This window comes from Phocoena phocoena, chromosome 7 (assembly GCF_963924675.1).
Source record: "Phocoena phocoena chromosome 7, mPhoPho1.1, whole genome shotgun sequence".
In the NCBI taxonomy this organism is placed as follows: Eukaryota; Metazoa; Chordata; class Mammalia; order Artiodactyla; family Phocoenidae; genus Phocoena; species Phocoena phocoena.
The window spans coordinates 77,423,134-77,442,161 of NC_089225.1; the positions used below are offsets into that span (position 1 = coordinate 77,423,134).

General features: G+C 36.3%; 1 protein-coding gene across 1 annotated transcript in view; it reads right to left on the reverse strand.

Annotated features, from left to right (window-relative positions):
• Nucleotides 1-895: 895 nt before the first annotated feature.
• The window catches only part of SF3B1 (splicing factor 3b subunit 1), a 37,961-nt gene continuing 19,828 nt past the window's right edge, over nt 896-19,028 (reverse strand). Inside the window, exons 7-25 of the mRNA XM_065880259.1 lie at nt 18,111-18,348; nt 16,771-16,983; nt 16,394-16,515; nt 14,502-14,699; nt 14,308-14,409; nt 12,622-12,801; nt 11,858-11,944; nt 11,227-11,497; nt 10,791-10,936; nt 10,536-10,682; nt 10,269-10,394; nt 9,590-9,811; nt 9,127-9,309; nt 8,928-9,039; nt 7,326-7,446; nt 6,873-7,004; nt 5,418-5,690; nt 3,781-3,997; nt 896-3,501 (exon numbers count right to left, since the gene is read on the reverse strand). Coding sequence (XP_065736331.1) covers nt 3,343-3,501; nt 3,781-3,997; nt 5,418-5,690; nt 6,873-7,004; nt 7,326-7,446; nt 8,928-9,039; nt 9,127-9,309; nt 9,590-9,811; nt 10,269-10,394; nt 10,536-10,682; nt 10,791-10,936; nt 11,227-11,497; nt 11,858-11,944; nt 12,622-12,801; nt 14,308-14,409; nt 14,502-14,699; nt 16,394-16,515; nt 16,771-16,983; nt 18,111-18,348 — 3,249 coding nt within the window. The 3' untranslated portion in view covers nt 896-3,342. The remainder of the gene's footprint in view (nt 3,502-3,780; nt 3,998-5,417; nt 5,691-6,872; nt 7,005-7,325; nt 7,447-8,927; nt 9,040-9,126; nt 9,310-9,589; nt 9,812-10,268; nt 10,395-10,535; nt 10,683-10,790; nt 10,937-11,226; nt 11,498-11,857; nt 11,945-12,621; nt 12,802-14,307; nt 14,410-14,501; nt 14,700-16,393; nt 16,516-16,770; nt 16,984-18,110; nt 18,349-19,028) is intronic.

Sequence of the window (19,028 nt, forward strand, 5' to 3'; positions counted from 1 at the left end):
CCTTTTATGATCTTTTTGTATTATAAAATGATAAAACCATTAAGAATAAATTTTTAAAACTTAGCTTTTCTAGCACGAACACTAGAAACGTCATTGACCTACTCTCTCGCATTTACTAAATCTTCATGACCGCATCGCAAATCTAAGTTCACCATGAGTCACCTTACATTCCACAGCTTCCTATCCATTTTCTTAACAAGCAGAGCCAAGGGTCTCCGTTTCCTGCCTGCCCTCCTCCTCCAGCCATACCACACACCCCACCTCTCACAGGTGATAACCAGGGCGCTGAACAACTGCATTCAAAGTAGAGCACCGAGAAGCTGACGCTCCTGCCCCAGTGCTGTGCACCTGGCTCCAACTCGGCCACAAGATGCTCTGAGGACCAGAAAGCAGTCAACATTTTACGTTTTCAGCTTCTTGGTCCCAGGTCTGATGCGGAGATTTGCCCAAGGTAGGTGTTTAAGTATTTGTGAAATACTAAATCTAGTTCCTTCCTAGGTAACTGCTGCCGAAAATGAAACACCTTTTACATTATGCTTTGTTGTTTACCAGACATATTTGAGTCCTGCTTAAACAAGTTTCAAAATGGTTTTCAAGCTAGGGAGATTTTGTCCTCCCAGAGTACATGAGACAATATCTGGAGGCATTTTGGGTCATCACTACTGGGGTGGGAGTGCTATTAGCATCTACTGGGTAGTCAGGGATGCTACTCAACATCCTACAATGCCCAGGACAGTGACCCACGATGAAGATGTGTCTGGCCCAAAATGTCAATAATGCCAAGGTTGAAAAACCCTGTGACAGCTGTAGTTCCTGCTTTATGTAACCTTGTGGGATTTAAAAAGCACTGAACACCAAAGAACCCAACAACTGAGCCTACATGACTGCAATTGTCTTTTTCAGTTTCTTTTAAAGAAAAAGTTCTTCGGTTTTTCCATACTAAGTTCCCATATTTGGAAAACAACCCAAAGAGCTCAATATTATTAAAATGGCACAACCACAACAGAGTGTAGTACAGGAACAATACAAAGTCAACTAAGATTAAAAACTGCTCTAAGACTTTAGATATAAGAAGTTTTATTCATCTGGTGGTACTTGATGCTCACAGGGCACCATACAACAAATTTAAAAAATACAATAAGAAAAAAATTGAACAGCCAGAGAGATCATTTCCATTAGAGGGCCCACAGAAAAACCAGCAAAAGCCCACAGAAAGACCCACCTACTGTCCCCTTAAGAACATGAATTTCTTCCTGCTTAAGTTTGGCTTTAAGAAACACCAAAGGAAAGTGCTAAAGAAAAAGTCTTTGAAAGATAGTTACAACTTCACATAGCGTCTTTCACATGAGTATCTCACAAAATGCTTTCCTTATTCAAATAAGTATGTAAAATAATCCAAACATTTGTGAGCCTCGATTTGGTCCCAACTTTCAAGATCGTAGGCCTCAGTATTTGCCTCACCTCTCTGTCCTCAAATTTGTATCAGTAAAAAGTCACTTACAGGTAAAGTCTCCTTTGCTCCACACTGCCACTACAAAGCACAGATGTTTTACATAAAGAGCAAGGGCCCAAGCAAATTCAAGTTATATAAGTACCTGAAGCGAAAATGTAACTAAATTTCCCCAAGACTGGTTTAAAACCAAATTTTCCCTTTGAAATCCATTGTATTCAATTTTCATGATTAGTAATTACTGAAGGTCATCTGACATCGAATACAGAGAAAAGCAAGATTTAAAGTTGTATGGGGGCTCTTATTACAAAAACTTCTAAAAAGATAATTTTGGAAATTTAGTACACATTACCACGTTGTCACAAAGTTATGTCACACAAGAAACGAGTTACAAATTCTGCCTGGAGGGTCAGCTAACGCTCAACATCAATTCTGTACAAGTCAGCCAATTATAAGCTGTCTCTCAAGTAAGCCTCCACAACAAGGAGCCCTAAGTATTAACAGTTCAATCAATAAACCTCCTAGTCTCAGTATATTGGTTTTACTTACTGTGGCAGTCATCCTATGCTCAGGCTGCTGCAGAAGCTCATTTCCCATTAGACTGCACAGAAGTATTCAATACTATTACAGAAGGAGACAAAATAAAATAGCTATGGGAAGTGAAGGACTAAAAAATTTTTAGTGAAGGACTAAGAAATTTTTGACCAGAAAATTAGGGAAAACTGAAGATATACTTTATTATATATAAAAAATTACTGCCTTAATGCTCGGTTCCTCTAGATTTAAATGGCATTTCAGTTTATGCTTGACACCTACAGATCAATTCATTATCTGATTACTAAATGCAAAACTAAGCAAACCTAGACATTTCAGCTGCTACCATTGTATAATATCAGTACATAACTAATCTGTAACTAGATGTCTCCCCTTTTCCATTATACTGCATTTCTTAAGGGCAAGGGGCATGTCAAAAGCACCTTTGCATCCCTACAACTAGGCACAGTGGCTGGTATACAGTAGGTGCTTAACAGGTATTTACTAAATATATTGTTGAATAGTGGCTTATGACATGGGAAAAGAGCCCAAAGATTGTCTTATTCTAACTAGCATTACTTAGGTAGTAGCCTCACTCCCAATAGGTACAAGGCAGTTTTAAAGTAAAGACACTTTCCCCACGTTCTACACAGAATCGTCAAGAGTTGGGTATGACTTGAATCACTTCCCTTAAGCATGTTCATAAAGCATTTTGAGAAATCAAGAGATGAAAGGCGCTATGTAAGTGCAAAATAATATTATTCAAGACAGTTCAGCAAAGATGCTATAGTTTCTATGGTAATGGAAGGGTTGTGCTAGTTTGAGGTGAACACCCCCAAAGCTACTCTTCTCAATGTCATTATCAACAGAACAATGGAATTTTGACAAAGATGCCATCACTTTATATCACTTGTATTCTGCTACTTTCTATAAACCAGGTGACAGAAAATGATATAAAGCCACTTATTCTACACAAACCAGTACTTTATCAAAGTTCCGTATTTTACAAGTCATGTTCAAAAAACACACACAAGTTAGCATTTTGTACACAAATGTTTATTTCTCAATTAAACATTCCCTTTAAACACAAGGAATGAATTCTAAATCTTCATAAAGATGAATTAAAAATGAAAGCCCTCCAGAATAGTGTGTGCAATCACTGTGTTCTTGGTCACTACTGGCGTTTACTGTTTAACATCAAAAACAAAGACAGGTTATTTAAAAATCATGCTACTGGATTTCTAGCTCTTCCTCTATGACCAGTTCTATGCTGATCTGCAATGTTTAAAAGTTTACATCACCAAATCGAAGCAAGTTTAAGGTGTGAAACAGCTGTGCATTAAACACAAACAATAAAGTTACAAGATATAGTCAAGTTCATAACGAATATAGGTGTTCTTATCATCATTGTAGATTCTTGGGTAATGTGCTATGAGAGCATCCTGTGAACCAATGTAGATGGAGTTGTAAATTTTCCAATACACATCTCTGACTTTCCGGGCTGGGTGAAACAAACCCTAGAATAATTAAAAGGCTACATTACTTCAAGAAATACACAACCTTAACACAACTAACAAACCATAAAGAAATGGTTGCAAGCATTTCCCTTTGAGAGAGAAAACAAGATGGCAATTGCACAAAACTGCAGTGGGCAAAGACAAAATCTAATCCTCCCTCCCCTCACAACTGTTCTCCCGTATGGCACAAATACACCCTACTGATAATTAGGAACAGTGACTTAATTCAACTAAAATTACTTTTTTCAATGAGTACTCTTTTAAAAATCTTTGACCTACCTGTAAACAATACTGCAGCATTCTACATGGTCCAATAGCAACTCTCAGACCCTCCAGGGCCCCCATAACTGCCTGAATTACATGGGGAGATGTCTCAAACACATTGGGCCATACATAGTTCAACAAGTGATTCAGTGAATCTTCACAACCAAATCCATAAACCCCAAGTGACATGTGTTGCACCACTGCACTAGCCGTCTGTCTGTGTACAAGGTCCCTGTAACAGAGGGAGAGAAAGCTCTTTGTTAAGATACAATCTTAGTTTCACAGAAGATACGTGCCTGCCCGTTAGAAACTAAATCACAAATTCAGTGCATGGAATGGATGCAGAGTCATCCCCACACCTTATGTATCTGATTCAGAATGCTTTTAGAGTGACTAATGATTCTACTTGAGAACTTTGCTTTAACGACTCAAACCTCACTCTGGCTCAAAAATAAACCATATTTTTCTTTGAAAGTAATATAAGCAAGAAAGCCGAGCACAGTGTACATTTTATATGCTACTAAAAATGAGAGAGAATACATGATTCTTACATACGAGTGATTAACAGTAATATCTCATTTTAAACTCTGTAAACTTAAAACCTTTGAAAGTAATTCAATACAACAGATAACTAAATTGAGACTAAATCTCTTCCCTTGTCAATTTTTTTTAAAGGTTCATTCAAGAACTCAATTTAGGGAAAGGAAGAGAAGGACCAATAATTTTTTCAAACCCAGAAATAAGAACTCTTATCACCTCCCATGTTTTAAATGAACTTATGTTTATGACACGTCATTGAGTTATTTATTCCACAATTATTCAACTGACTACAAGCATCAGATAACGTGTCTATGAAGGGTATAAAAACAAGTTCACACTCTTTACCCTCAAAGGCAGGAAGAGTACCTTAAAGGTATAAGAGAAAAAAAATCTGAACTTAGTTACTAGCATCCTTATTTCTCTTATTTATTGTAATAATCTATTAGGCATAGACTGAAGTGAAGCCGTATTCCCCCTTAGTAAATTTCCCAACTAAAGTAATGTTTCTTGGTATCAGGACTCTATCAATCACTTCAAGCAGTACTTTATCGGTGGTCACCACCTGAATAACTGGGAGCCTGCAGTGGGAACAGTGTGCCTCTGGCAGGCTATGTTCAGTAGTTCAAAAGCCTTACAGAAACCTCTGCTTCATCTGCCATAACAACAAGCTAAAAAGATCAGGTCTCTTTGCCATACCGATAAGCTCATGCTCAACATTTCCTCTAATTATATTTGACTTTAATTTTTAAAACAAAAGTTGATCAGGAATTCCCTGGTGGTCCAGGGGTTAGGACTCAGCACTTTCACTGCCGGGGCCCGGGTTCAATCCCTGGTCAGGGAACTAAGATCCTGTGAGCCGCGCGCATGGCCAAAAGGCGGGGGGCTGTTAAAACAGGGAGGGGCACTTGGAAAAAAAATTGGGGGAACCACTATAGCATCTATCTTATTTAGAGATAATAGTCATATTTATTTATAGTTTCATAAAAATCCAGGCTAGCAGTCCCTTCTTTAACTACATCACAACAAATAGGTCATGTAATAATTACTTCCATAAGTTCTAAAATAAAAGAAGAATTATAACTATTTTCTTGCATTTAGTTCAAGTCACTTACCTATCCATTAAAGCATCTTCAAGGAGTGGTGTTACAGCATAAATGTAGTCCTTTCCCATCTCACCAATATATTCAAACAAGAAGGAAAGTGATTTTAACACTCCATTTTGAACATTCAGTTCAGGAACTCTGTATTCATTCATTAAGGCAGGTAGTACTGTGAAGGGTGAACATGTTTCAGCGACAATAGCTATTGCTACAGTGGTACAAACTCTGTTCTGCCTTTCCTGAACTTTGAGGTTGTTTAAAAGTGTAGCCAATACATCATGAGGGCTGGAAAAAAATAAATGTGTCAGCAAACTGTTAGTTTACAAGTCAAAATTTTTTTGGAGGGAAGAAAAATAATCAAAGGAATGGAACTTCATGCTAAGTAATTACTGGAAACTTAGTAATTTTATGCTAAAATGCAATACTTTCAAGTCACTGGCATTACGGTTTCTACTTAAGAACTTCATTTAAATTAAAGTGTTCATTTTAATGAAAAAATTCAAATGGCTTCATTTTCAAATATAATTTACAGTCTTTAGTATATTTCCTGAAACAAAAAGAAATTTCATTAAATGTTTAGACTGAATAATTCTTTGAGTGGTCAGAACATGGCCACCAGAGCAGGCAACCTTACAGTAGTACATAAACTGTGGTCTCCCATGCCACAACACACAAAATCTGTTTTCCAAAATCTTCCCTCCCACACACCTTTACCACATTTATTCTCCTTCTTTAAGCATTTATTCTACCACAAATTTAAAGGGACACAGGAACTAAAAAGTTAACAACAGCTATTCATTGCCAACTTCTTAACTACATCACAGATGAAAAAATATTATTGCTACCAAAAGGCAGGTGGGGAGACTCTAATTAAATAATCCAACTTTTGTTATGTTTTATTGCTTGAAAATATTTAGTTATTAAGCCACATATACATAAGTATCTCATTTTCTACAACGACTGTTTCTTCTAGTTTGGTTCTGGTGGAGCAGAAGCAAATAACCATAGGTTATCTAATAAAATAGCTATCATTTAGTTGTCTGTGGATTAATTTTAGAAAAATATGTTTAAAACACATAAAGCATTAACATGAAAACTGAATTATGTTAATTGTTTTACTAAGAACTGGCCTTAATATTTTAAGCAATATCCTAAAAGGACCAACAAAATTTGAAATTATTCTGAAATGGTACTGTTTCCCTCTTCTGAAAATAGTGAAGTGTGACTAAATGAAATTTTAAACTGTTCCATCTATTTTAATTCAATTTAACATTTAAGAAAACATTTCAAAAATTGAAGGTCAGTGGTTGAAGTCTATTCTAAAAAACATAAGTCTATTCTAACTGCATTACTCATACCTTGCCTTAAAAGAGATTCTACAGAAATAGAAGCACCTTTTAACACTACAATGGGTCTATTACAAAGAAAAAAAAAAAAAAAAAAAACACAGAAGTAAATAATACTCACCCAATGGCCTTTGCAATATAACCAAATGTGTTGACTGTGGCTCTACGAATAGCTTTTTTGTGAGCTTTTAAGAGCTCTAAAAGCTCAAAGCAAATCCTCATCCATTCTCTTGCAGACACATATTCAGCTCCCCTAGTTTAAAAAAAAAAAAGTTAAATTTTTTGTAACAATAAGTTTTAAAAGGTAAATCTGCAAATTCAGTTCTCAAAACATGATTACCAATTCATTTTAAGCATTAAATAAAATTATTATTACTGCTCAGAAAGGATGGTTTAGTTTTAAAAATATACTGCCACTCCCTCATTACCATTCAAATTTGAAAATATTACTGAAATATTAGCCTGACCATATATACTTACATTAGAAACAATAAGCAAATTTGCAAAGTGAATAAAAAGTGGTTAAATGTGAAAAACAATACTGCTTATTAAATTGTTTAGGTAATCTGCTTACCTATCAGCAATACGTCCAACAAGATCAATACAATTCTCTTGTACTTTTTCATGCCTATTCTTTAAGATGGGGGTGAGTCTAGGCAGCAGATCTTTAATTGGTGGAGTCATCTTATGCATACCTATTTAACAGAAGTCAAACACACTATCAATTAACACATGAACTGCAACCTTTGTTCATTTTACCCTTTTATTTAACAATGTAATATACGTGACTAGGCATAAATACAAACTTACAGCTGCCTATGGAAAGAAAAAGCCCCAGCTTCAGATCAAACGCAGAATTTTTAATTTTATTAACGACTTCTGATTATGCATAAAAATGAAAGAAATTAGTGAAGTGATTTAAAGAATGATGGATACTCAACAACAAAAAAAAGTTTTATTTGGTTCTGAAATGTATTTGTACACTGACATTTAAATATGGGGACAGCTTATGTTCCGGCCATACACAACAATATAAGCCAGAGGTAGACATGTAAATTAAAGCAAAATTTTCCAGAAAGGGCCCCCTTACCCTTTAACTGCAAAACAAACAGATCTCCAGTCTCCCTGCAATGCAGGGCATACTTGGATGGTATTTACACCTATGAAGAGAGAAAAAAGGAGGCAGCTGGCAGGGGCTCTTGCTCTAACTAGAACTGCTTGCTCTGATTCTCTCTCCATTGCTTTTCCCATGTTTCTCTGACCAACAATATGGTTTACAATTCCCTGCAAACCAAAGCCCCACAAGTGGCCAAGTAACTGATTTTTGGCAAGTATCTCCAAGTAGAGAGAGAGGAAAGGGCTGAACTGGGGATTATATGTAAATGCGATGGTTTGAAGACCTCCTATACTGTATAAAAACCCCTTACTAAAATGAGAAAAATAGTGGCTATCACAGCCAGCTATTTCAACCTCTTGATAGGTTATTTCTGTCCCTCTAAACTCTGTAAAAGTTACTTTTGCAATAGTTACATTCACTTATAATGAAGGATAAAACAGGAGACCATTTGTTTGTTCCATCATAATGCCCTTAAAGAGGAAAAGCTTTGTTCTCCACACCCAAGAGTGTTTGTAATACACCTCTGTTTTCACTTTGGATAAAGAACTGAAAGGATAGTTTAAAAGAATTGAATTTAAATAAAAATGAGGTCACTTGATCAATTCACTTTTCTCTCTGGTTATTGTTCCTTGAACTTAATAGCAAGCAGGAAAACCTAACATAACCATTTACTAATTCAAGGTTGAATAAATATATAATATAAAACTTTAGAGTTCTCTCCACCCACCACCTCCTCTCCCATGTATTTCAGGTGACACACAATTTTTTTAGGGCCCTCTATCCCATGACTTCAAAGTTTTTTGAGTGTGACTACCTCCTCCTCTCTTGCAGGTCCTAAACTTGCCCTCTTTCTCTCTTTTAAAGTAAAATATAAATAGATTTTGGGAGATAAGATTCTTGTGACATCCCAACTTAACTGTAATTTTCAGTGGTTAAAAAAAAAGTATCAGACATTCATTAGTCAACTCCTAAATAGGATTCTCTATTTTACTTTCAAAATACCAAAGAAACTTTAAAATACAAACCAAAAAATTCTTACATGACCAACAAATTCCATACCTATTACATTTACAATGGCCTTCAGTGCTCCAAGAATGCTGCCCAATACTTCAGGGTACTCTTCGCCCAAATACTCATACAAAACAACACCCAAGTGCCCCATCAATTTTTCCTGTAATAAAAAAATAATGATGATGAAATGTTACTGTTTACATTACTCCTTTTGGTGAAGAAATAAGAATCTGATATAAAAGTTTACCTCTTGACAAGTCTTCATGACAACAGCCGTTCGAGAGATCAAGTCAGCTGCCTGTTGCCTAACTTTTGCTGATTTGTTATTTAAACGCCACAAAACTGTACCGCAGATCTGAGGCAAGTACGGTTTGACTCGTTTGCCAAGAGCATTGACCACTGTGCCAAAGCCATTCAACATTACTGAGTCCTTAAAAAAAAAAAGCCAAGTTAAATTTAAAACCTACATTCAATGTGAACAAGAATTTAGTTTGTGACTAAACAGTTGAAATATACTTATATTCCGTTTCCAAAAATCTAACCTAAAAATTTGAGGTAGAAGAGTATTTCTTTGTAGCCAACTGCATGAGAACATGAGCATTTAAAAATTATTTCAAATTTAATTACTCTTTGGTGATAATATTTACTTGAAAATATGTTTTACAAATATGAAAGTCAGTGGCAACTTGCCTAGTAATTAGTATCATTACCTCTGTAGTCTGTTCTTGAAAAGCATAAAGAATACCATCAATCAGTTGTTCTTCAAGTTTATGATCAATGTCTGCTGCTCCCAAGTTGCCCATAATTTTCTCAATTGTCTCCATCACCATTTTTCTGTACTGTTCAGCTTCATCTTTCAGATCATCCACAATCCTGGATATAATTTCTGCTGCACCTACTTTGTTTGCCAACTCCACAGTAGTATCAACTAACTAAAAGGAGGAGGAAAAAATCATTTAATTTACTGCTTTTCCAAGGAAATAAAGAGACATCATGAAAATGGAATATTCTAAAGATACTATTTAGCTAGTAAGCATGCTGAGGAGACATGGCTCCTACTATTAAAACTTTAAGAAAAAGGTGGCCAAAAACATTTAAATATGAGTCTAAGTCAAGGAGATTTAAGGTTAAGATTGTATTCATGCTTCACCTAGCCAGATTAAGCAGTTCATTTACTAGACAAAAATGTCAGTTCATAGTTGGCTATCTATCCTAGAATACAAAAGCAAAATGGAAGTTAACTGGCTAACTAAAATGCATCTCCTTTCACAATCAAACACAAACAACCTGTGAGGTTCTCAAGGCAAAAAATAACATGTAATATGCATTCAAACTGACTAAAGGATCAGTTGAAAGAATTTCTGAAACTATTTTATGATAAAAGCTTACCTGCCGGTAATTTCTTCTATCCAAAGCCATTCTGTGTTGCCAGAAGTGTTTAAAAAAAGGAGGAAGGATCTCTGTTTTAATGTAGTTTGCTTCTACACCATCTGTTCCACAACACTGCTTTACCACCTAAAATGTTAAAAAATAATAATAGTAATCACAGTCCTGGTTTAATACACAAATTTTTTAAAAATGATATAAAATTCTCTTTGAACCATGAAACACATTTAGATTAACAAATCTGGAACAGCAACAATTTGGAACAATTACCTTCAGCACAATTTTCTTCATTTCTTCATCAGGAGATTGGAATTCTCGAATAAGAATTAGCATCACTTCTCTAGTATAGTAGTTGGCATATTCTGCATCCATGAGAGGAATAAGATACCCAATAGCCTTTAAGAAAGCAGCCAGGCCCTATTTTAAAATAAAAAATATATATATACTTAGTAAATTAGCTTTAAGTCACCTGAACTTCAATGAGTAGAAATAAAAAGAAAAATGAAATCAAACTGGTAAATCTACCTTTCCTCTGTGTTGGCGGATACCCTTCCATAGAGGCTTTAACACAGAATCAAAAGATTCGATACCATAAGGAGTTGCTGCTTCAGCCAAGGCAGCAATGGCCAAAGCACTAATGGTCCGAACTTTCTGCTGCTCATCCACAAGACCTATAAAAAACCAAACACAGGTTTTAACTAAGCAACATTACCTAACTTCCATAGCATCATGCAGATTCTAGAAACATATCTAACCATTTAGTCAAATTGCAGAATCTGTTCCCATTAGACAAAATTAGGCAAAAGCCAGTATGAACCACAGCCTATTAGCAGCTAATATTACAAATCCAATCATAAACTATATGGTGTTTATGTAGTTTACCTTCCATTTCTCTCTCCAAAAATCAGTAGCCTAAATTTCAGGAAACTGTCTTACAAAAGACAGTTATACTACAACTTACCATGTTCAATGATTTCAACTAAACTTCTGAGATGTGGCAAGATGGCACAGCCCATGAGAATAGCTATTTGCTGTACAATTTTTATACCAGTGTGTCTTGCTTGCCAGGACTTCTTGCTTTTGCACACAGCTTTTAAGAAAGGCAATAATGAAGGAATGCCCAGGGCAGAGGCTACAACAGCAAAAGCTCTAGCTGTTGTGTTACGGACATACTCATCCATGTTATCTATATCAGGTCTCATGGTAGAGATCATAGTAGCCAGACCAGCAGCCTAAAAGTTTAAGAAAAAAGCAACAGTCATGAGTTGATAACATTAACCCTCAATCATTCTATTCTAAAATCAAATAATCCGGGCTTCCCTGGTGGCGCAGTGGTTGGGAGTCTGCCTGCCGATGCAGGGGACACAGGTTCGTGCCCCAGTCCAGGAGGATCCCACATGCCGCGGAGCGGCTGGGCCCGTGGGCCATGGCCGCTGGGCCTGCGCGTCCGGAGCCTGTGCTCCGCAGCGAGAGAGGCCGCAGCGCTGAGAGGCCCGCGTACCGCAAAAAAAAAATAATAAATTAAAAAAAATAATAAAATCAAATAATCCTATCAACATATATAAAACTTTCTTCTCCAGAAACATAAATACCTTTGCCAAATTAGAAATAATCTCTCGGCCTTCCACTCTAGCATAGTAATCCTCATCAATCAACAATGGTTCAATGACCACTAGGATCTGAAAAAAAGAAGGAGCTACATTTTCACAGCAATTACTGATGCAATGCTCAAGTAACAGTACATGTAAGGGAATTTATAATTACCAGGACTTTGTTAATCAAGAGACAAATTAAGAATTTTAATCACACAAGTTTAAACCCCACATAAAGATGAGTATTTGGGAGCACTGTTAACTAAACAAACTATAAAATACACACAGTACACACACACACACACACACACGCCCATCTGCATTTTATAATTCTAAACCATAATTACCATCAGCAAAAAGATGCTTCTTAGTAGTAAATGGCATGGTATAGAAACATACATTTTCTCATTCTAATATCAATAAAAGCAAATTTTAAAATATGAATAATATGAACCCACTATGTAAGATGGCAAAAAGTTACATCTATTTACACATGTATTTGTGTATGTATGCTTGTGCAAAGAAAAAGGTCTGGGAGGGCATGTAAATTTAACATTGGTTAACTGAATATCTTTAAAGGGGTTGAAATTTCCCTTTTTAGAATGTGTAACATCAGCTGTTACTTTTTTAGAATTTTTAAATTTCACAAATACACCTAATAATAAGCTGGTCAAAAAAAATCCACTAACTCCTTTTACTTAAAAAATATCAAACCAAAAAAACAAATAAAATCAAACCATTAGAAACACAAATTGAGAACAAACCTTGTGTACATATGGTCGAACTAAGTCATCAAGTTTGTATAATATTCTATCAATAACTTTTACAAGTAAATGACGCTCTTGATCCTCAAGTGTAGGCGACATCAGCAGAGGAAGAATTTGATTAAACAAAGGACCAGCTCCAAATTCACGAGCTTTATCAGTAATCTGACGCAATGCAGCCTGGAAGAAAAAAGAGCAATAGGCATATTTCTTTATTATAAGCATGAGCCAATTAATTACTCCACGGTTTTCTGTAACTGAATATTTTAGCGTAAACTTCAGATACCTTACAGAATAGCATGAGTTCATTCCCATCAGAATTACTCTGAAGTCTGAACTCTTGCGATAAAGGCTCAATGTTTTCAGTTAATTCAAAAAGGGTAACTGAATGCTGGAGAGGGTGTGGAGAAAAGAGAACCCTCCTACACTGTTGGTGGGAATGTAAGTTGGTGCAGCCACTGTGGAAAACAGTATGGAGGTTCCTCAGAAAAGTAAAAATAGAGTTACCACATGACCTAGCAATCCCACTCCTGGGCATATATCTGGACAAAAATATAATTCAAAAAGATACATGCACCCCTCCCCATGTTCATGGCAGCACTATTTACAATAGCCAAGATATGGAAAACACCTAAATGACCATCGAGAGATGAATGGATAAAGAAGATGTGGTGCATATATACAACAGAATACTACTCATCCATAAACAAGAATAAAATACAGTAAGTCCTCTACATACAAACCTTCAAGTTGTGAACTTTCAAAGATGCAAACATGCCCCTGTATGCCAGGTATTGTACTGTACTACTGTACTTTTCAAGGTACTATACTGTAAGATTAAAACTGCTTTATTTTTTGTTTTTTATGTATTATTTGTGTGAAAAGTATTATAAACCTATTACAGTACAGTACTATATAACTAGCCAATTGTGTTAGCTGGGTTACCTAGGCTAACTCTGTTGGACTTAAGAACAAACTGGACTTATGAATACACCCTCAGGACGGAACTCATTAGTATGTAGGGGACTTACTGTAATGCCATTTGCAGCAACATGGATGCAACTAGAGATTATCATACTAAGTGAAGTCAGAAAGAGAAAGACAAATATCATATGATATCACTTGCATGTGGAATCTAAAATATGACACAAATGAACCTATATATGAAACAGAAACAGAGTCAGGGACATAGAGAATAGACTGGTGTTTGCCAATGGGGAGAGGGGTGGGAGAGGGTTGAACTGGGAGTCTGGGATTAGCAGATGCAAACCGGTATATATAGAGCGGATAAACAACAAGGTCCTACTGTATAGCACAGGGAACTATATTCAATATCCTGTGATAAACCATAATGGAAAAGAATATGAAAAAGAATGTATATATATGTATAACTGAGTCACTTTGCTGTACAGCAGTAATTAACACAACATTGTAAGTCAACTATACTTCAATAAAAAATTTTTAAAAAGGGTAATTTAATAGAAAGAGTCACAGAGTATAATATAAAACTCCTTAACTTCTCCTAAAGGATCAACCATCTTCAAGCCACATATGATACTAATACAATACCCCACATAATTCCACTAATTGCATTAGAATCTTCAGCATATTTTAAAGGCTCTGATGATTAAATGGAGAATCTCTAAAATTATAATGAACATGATGATTTAATAAACTGGTACTTACTTTTCTCATTGGAGGTGTCCCATTCTTAATTTTTAAAAGCAACTTCATTATTTTTCTCTCTTTTTGCTCTTCTGGACTAAGTGTTGATTCATCAACATCAACCTAACAGTAAAAAGTAAAAAGTTTAAAGGTTAGTGGAGATACTGTAACTTCTAAATAAAAAGTAATATTTTATTTCTGGTACTATCACTTACCAAAAGTTTATCAAAGTACTGAATATCATCAGGTTTTAAAAATGGAAGATTTCCAGATGGTTGGTCATTAACACTTTTCATAGTTCTATCTTCAGTTTGCATGTGGAAACCTGTCATACCACCCAAAGGTGTTGGAGTTGCTGTCAGCTTTCGAGCTGGAGTTCGAATAGGAACATATCCAGCTGGAGGGGGAAGTACCTAATACAGTTAAAAGACAGTTTAGGATTTTCTTAACTTTACATAGTAAATAAAAACAAAAATGAATAATATTTGCAGTTAAGATTCTTTTTGCTTAGAGGCAAGAATTAACAATCCCATTTTTCTATCTTATTTATAAGTTTAAAATATACAAGCATTACTATTTCTCATCAAATTTAAATTAAGTGTATTACAAGTGTGGGGAAATGAGGATACACGAAGTGGGCTTACAAATTCTGATCACTTTCAAACATTAGTCTATATAAACATGTTGGTGAACCAATGTCATATAAATGGAAATAAGCTCAAACTGCACATAATGTATAAAATATTATATTTTAGTAATAAATTAAAAATTCATGTAAATCTCTACAAAAACAAATCTTAATATTTAAGTCGTTCTACAAAAATGAGTGACTGCATAAAAAACTAAAACCAAAATATTCACCAAAGCCCTGTAAATACACAACATTTGACTAAACCCAAAAAATTCACTCAAGAGTCACAAAGGAGGGCTTCCCTGGTGGCGCAGTGGTTGGGAATCCACCTGCCACTGCAGGGGACATGGGTTCGAGCCCTGGTCTGGGAAGATCCCACATGCCGCGGAGCAGCTGGGCCCCTGCGCCACGGCTGCTGAGCCTGTGCTCTAGGGCCCGCGAGCCACAGCTGCTGAGCCCACGTGCTGCAGCTGCTGAAGCCTGCGTACCTGGGGCCCATGCTCCGCAACAGGAGAAGCCACTGCAGTGAGAGGCCCACATGCTGCAACGAAGAGTGGCCCCTGCTCCCCGCAACTAGAGAAAGCCCACGCACAGCAATGAAGACCCAATGCAGCCAAAAATAAATAAATTTTAAAAAGAAAAAAGATGTAATGACTATCCTCTTAGGAAAAAAAAAAGAAAAAAACTTGTATTAGAAAAAAAAAGATTCACAAAGGAGGATTTTCCCCCTCCTATTGATACACCAATCAATGAATGCAATTGTGACAGACACTTAGCCAGTCAATAGTAGGCTGGAGAGTGACTATACCCACAGCATTACACGGAGGGTACGAGAAGTTATAAAGCAGTAAGGTCATGCATACTTGAAACAAATACTCTAATACAAACCTAATGAGGGGGTAGGGGGAAATACATACATAAAAACTGTTAAAAAAGCAATAGGCATTGGCAGAAAAGGCTCTGTAAAGGCCATCAAAATGACTTAGGTTCCAGCCCTGGTTATAACATCAGCTATATGACCACTTTTAGACCAGCAAAAGGTCCTTGAATAACAGGTACCTAGAAGATTCTATAGTTCAAAATGAACTTCAAGTTGCTATGGTAAAGAGAGAACATAACATTCTTCGTGTCCACTGGCAACCCATGAACTAAATACACAAGATTTTGTGAGACACCAAGTAAAATAACCATGATCTAATGTTGGAAATGAAATATACCTGGAAACAGCTAAAGAATGAAACGGCAGTAGTAAATCTGAGCAAGGCCAATGCAAACTTGACCAGTTAGTATTTTCAAAGAATATTTAAAATAAAATCCAGGGAATTCCCTGGCAGTCTAGTGGTTAGGACTCGGAAATTTCACTGCCGGGGCCCGGGTTCGATCCCTGGTTGGTGAACTCAGATCCTGCAAGCCACGCAGCGTGGCCAAAAAAAAATCCCTATCCTAAAAACCACCACACTCATTCACTGTTTTTACCTTATATCCTTCTGGGAACATAGCATCTAATTCTTCATCAGACAATGGGCGATTTCTCTCATCAATTTCTCTCTCCCACCGCCAAGCCTGAAGCTGTTCAGGAGTCATACTCATTATGTGACCTACCAAAAAAGCAAATTTCTATAACAATCTATGTAGTGCAAGACTTTTATCATTACACAGATCCTTGGGATATAAGATAGTTAAAATCCATTCTAACATTTAATTGTTTACATTATAAACTCAAACCAAGACTTCTTTTTACATCCTGTTATTCTTGCTAAAAATATGCATTAATGGCACACAGAAAAACCACAAAGAAAAAATTCAAAATACTAACAAGGGGAAAAAATTATTTCCAATGATAAAGTTTCTACCTGGGGTAGGGGTAGCCATGTTCATGGCTGGCGTGCCAATTGGTGTCTTTCCAGGAGTCAGAACAGGAGTGCTTCCACCCATCTGACTAGCTGGTGTTTCATCCCAACGTGACTTTCTTTTACTGGCTCCAGGAGTTGGTGTTTCACCAATGGAATCTCCACCTCGATCTGTTCGAGGAGTCTCAGCCCATCCACTTCCATGTCCAGGAGTATCTTTAAAGAAAAGGAGTGAATAAGCCTAAAATTTTAACCACTGTCAAAAAATGACTATTTTCAGACAACTAATATACTTAAACTGATCAACTTCAGAAACAGGATATTCCTAAAGTGGAGACACATTTAAGTTTTAATGTTTCATTTCATATTTATTCTCCTTGACTGTATCTTTTCCACGGATTACAAAAACAATAAATGATAACCATCGAGGAACAGGAAAACAGAGCAAAGGATTTTTTCAACTACCCACAACATCACAACCCATAGACAGCCACTTTATGTATCTTGGGCCACCTTTCATTTCTCCATGGAGTGAGATTACTCTGCATGTACAATTCTATACTGCCTCTCTCATCCATTGTATTTTTTTCCGGGTTTTTTTGGGCTGTGCCGTGCAGCCTGTGGGATCTTAGTTTTAGTTCCCCGACCAGGGATGGAACCCGGGCCCGTTCAGTGAAAGCACCGAGTCCTAACCACTGGACCATCAGGGAATTCCCTACATTACATGTTAAGCACTCTGCCCAATCATTAAAAATTCTTTATAAAATTTTAATATAGCAGATGTAATGTTAAATCTTAACTTCCCAACGCTAATCTCATGAACAGTTAATGAAATACAGCTTTAGAGAGTTTACACAAAAAACAAGGTATTTAGGCAAATTTACACAGACAGAAAGTAAATGAGAGGTAACCAAAGGCTGGGAGAAGTAAGAATGGAAAGTTATTGCTTAATGGGTACAGTTTTTGTTTGGGATGATAACAAAGTTCTAGAAATGAATAAAGGTAATGGTTGCACAACACTGTGAATATACTTAATGCCACTGAATTGTACACTTATAATCGTTAAAATGGTAAATTTTATGTTATATATATTATACTACAATAAAAAAGAAGTTATGGCCTACAAACTTTACTTTCTTCTAATGTTCTTCCTAAAATAAATCTTAAACCTCTTCAAGAAGGGAAAAGAATTAGGTATATCATCTGCTCAGTTCTTTACCTGTCCCGAAAGCACCTGTTTATCTGTCTTCCTAGGACCAGAGAGAACAGATTTTGGCCATAAACATACCACTCATCAAATCAACATTTTACCCAAGCACACACCCAAACTCCACTAGAAGTACCTCTTTCTGTTTTGGGGGTCTCATCCCATCTGTTTTTACGAGCACTGGAAGTTGCACCTCCATGGCCTGGTGTCGCGTGGCCTGGTGTATCGCCTCGTCCAGGGGTAGCAGCTCCCGCAGGTGTGTGACTAGGTGTAGGATCCCATATTTTTGAGCCTGGGGTTGCTCCAGGAGTCTCACTTCCTTTTGCACGACCTGGTGTCTCATCCCATCTTAAGGAAGGGGTATGTCCAGGGGTCTTAACAGAGCAAAAAAAAATTTATTTCATACACCCACATAAAAATTAGAAAACCTGCTAAGCAAACAAAAAAAATGTTTTAGTTCATGATTAAGAGAATAGATTATCCTTCTGCTTAAAAGATACCTACTTTCTAGCAAATATGTTTATGACAAAAAATAACTTAAAGATTTAATTTGGAGCAATGAAAAAAGCCCTAATTTAAAAAACAATGTATTTTGGTTATGCCACTAATAGCTCCGTAACTTTGGGAAAACATTAAGGTTTCTCTGTCAAGATCTCAAGAATTTCACCTTTAATTATACCAGCACATCTCAAAACTGGGGCTTAGAGACAGAGACTCATGAGTTCCCACTAAGAATATTTTTGTTTTTGTTCAATTTTGTGTGTGTTTAATTAATTTAAGCATGTTTTGGATCACCTGGGTAATTATAACTAGATACTGCGACATTATTTCAAATCCCTGAGAAGAGGTTATATTTATAATCACATCTATAATACTCTTGCTCTGATGCTGGCAAGATTAGTGAAAAAAGATTAGAAGTTGACTTAAATGACTGAAGGTTCCATGGTAGTTGAATAGAGACAAGTAGTGAGCAATGTAGGACATCAGACAGTATGAAAGCAAAAGAACCTGCCGAGTGCAGATAATACCATATGAAAAACAGCAGGTGAATTAG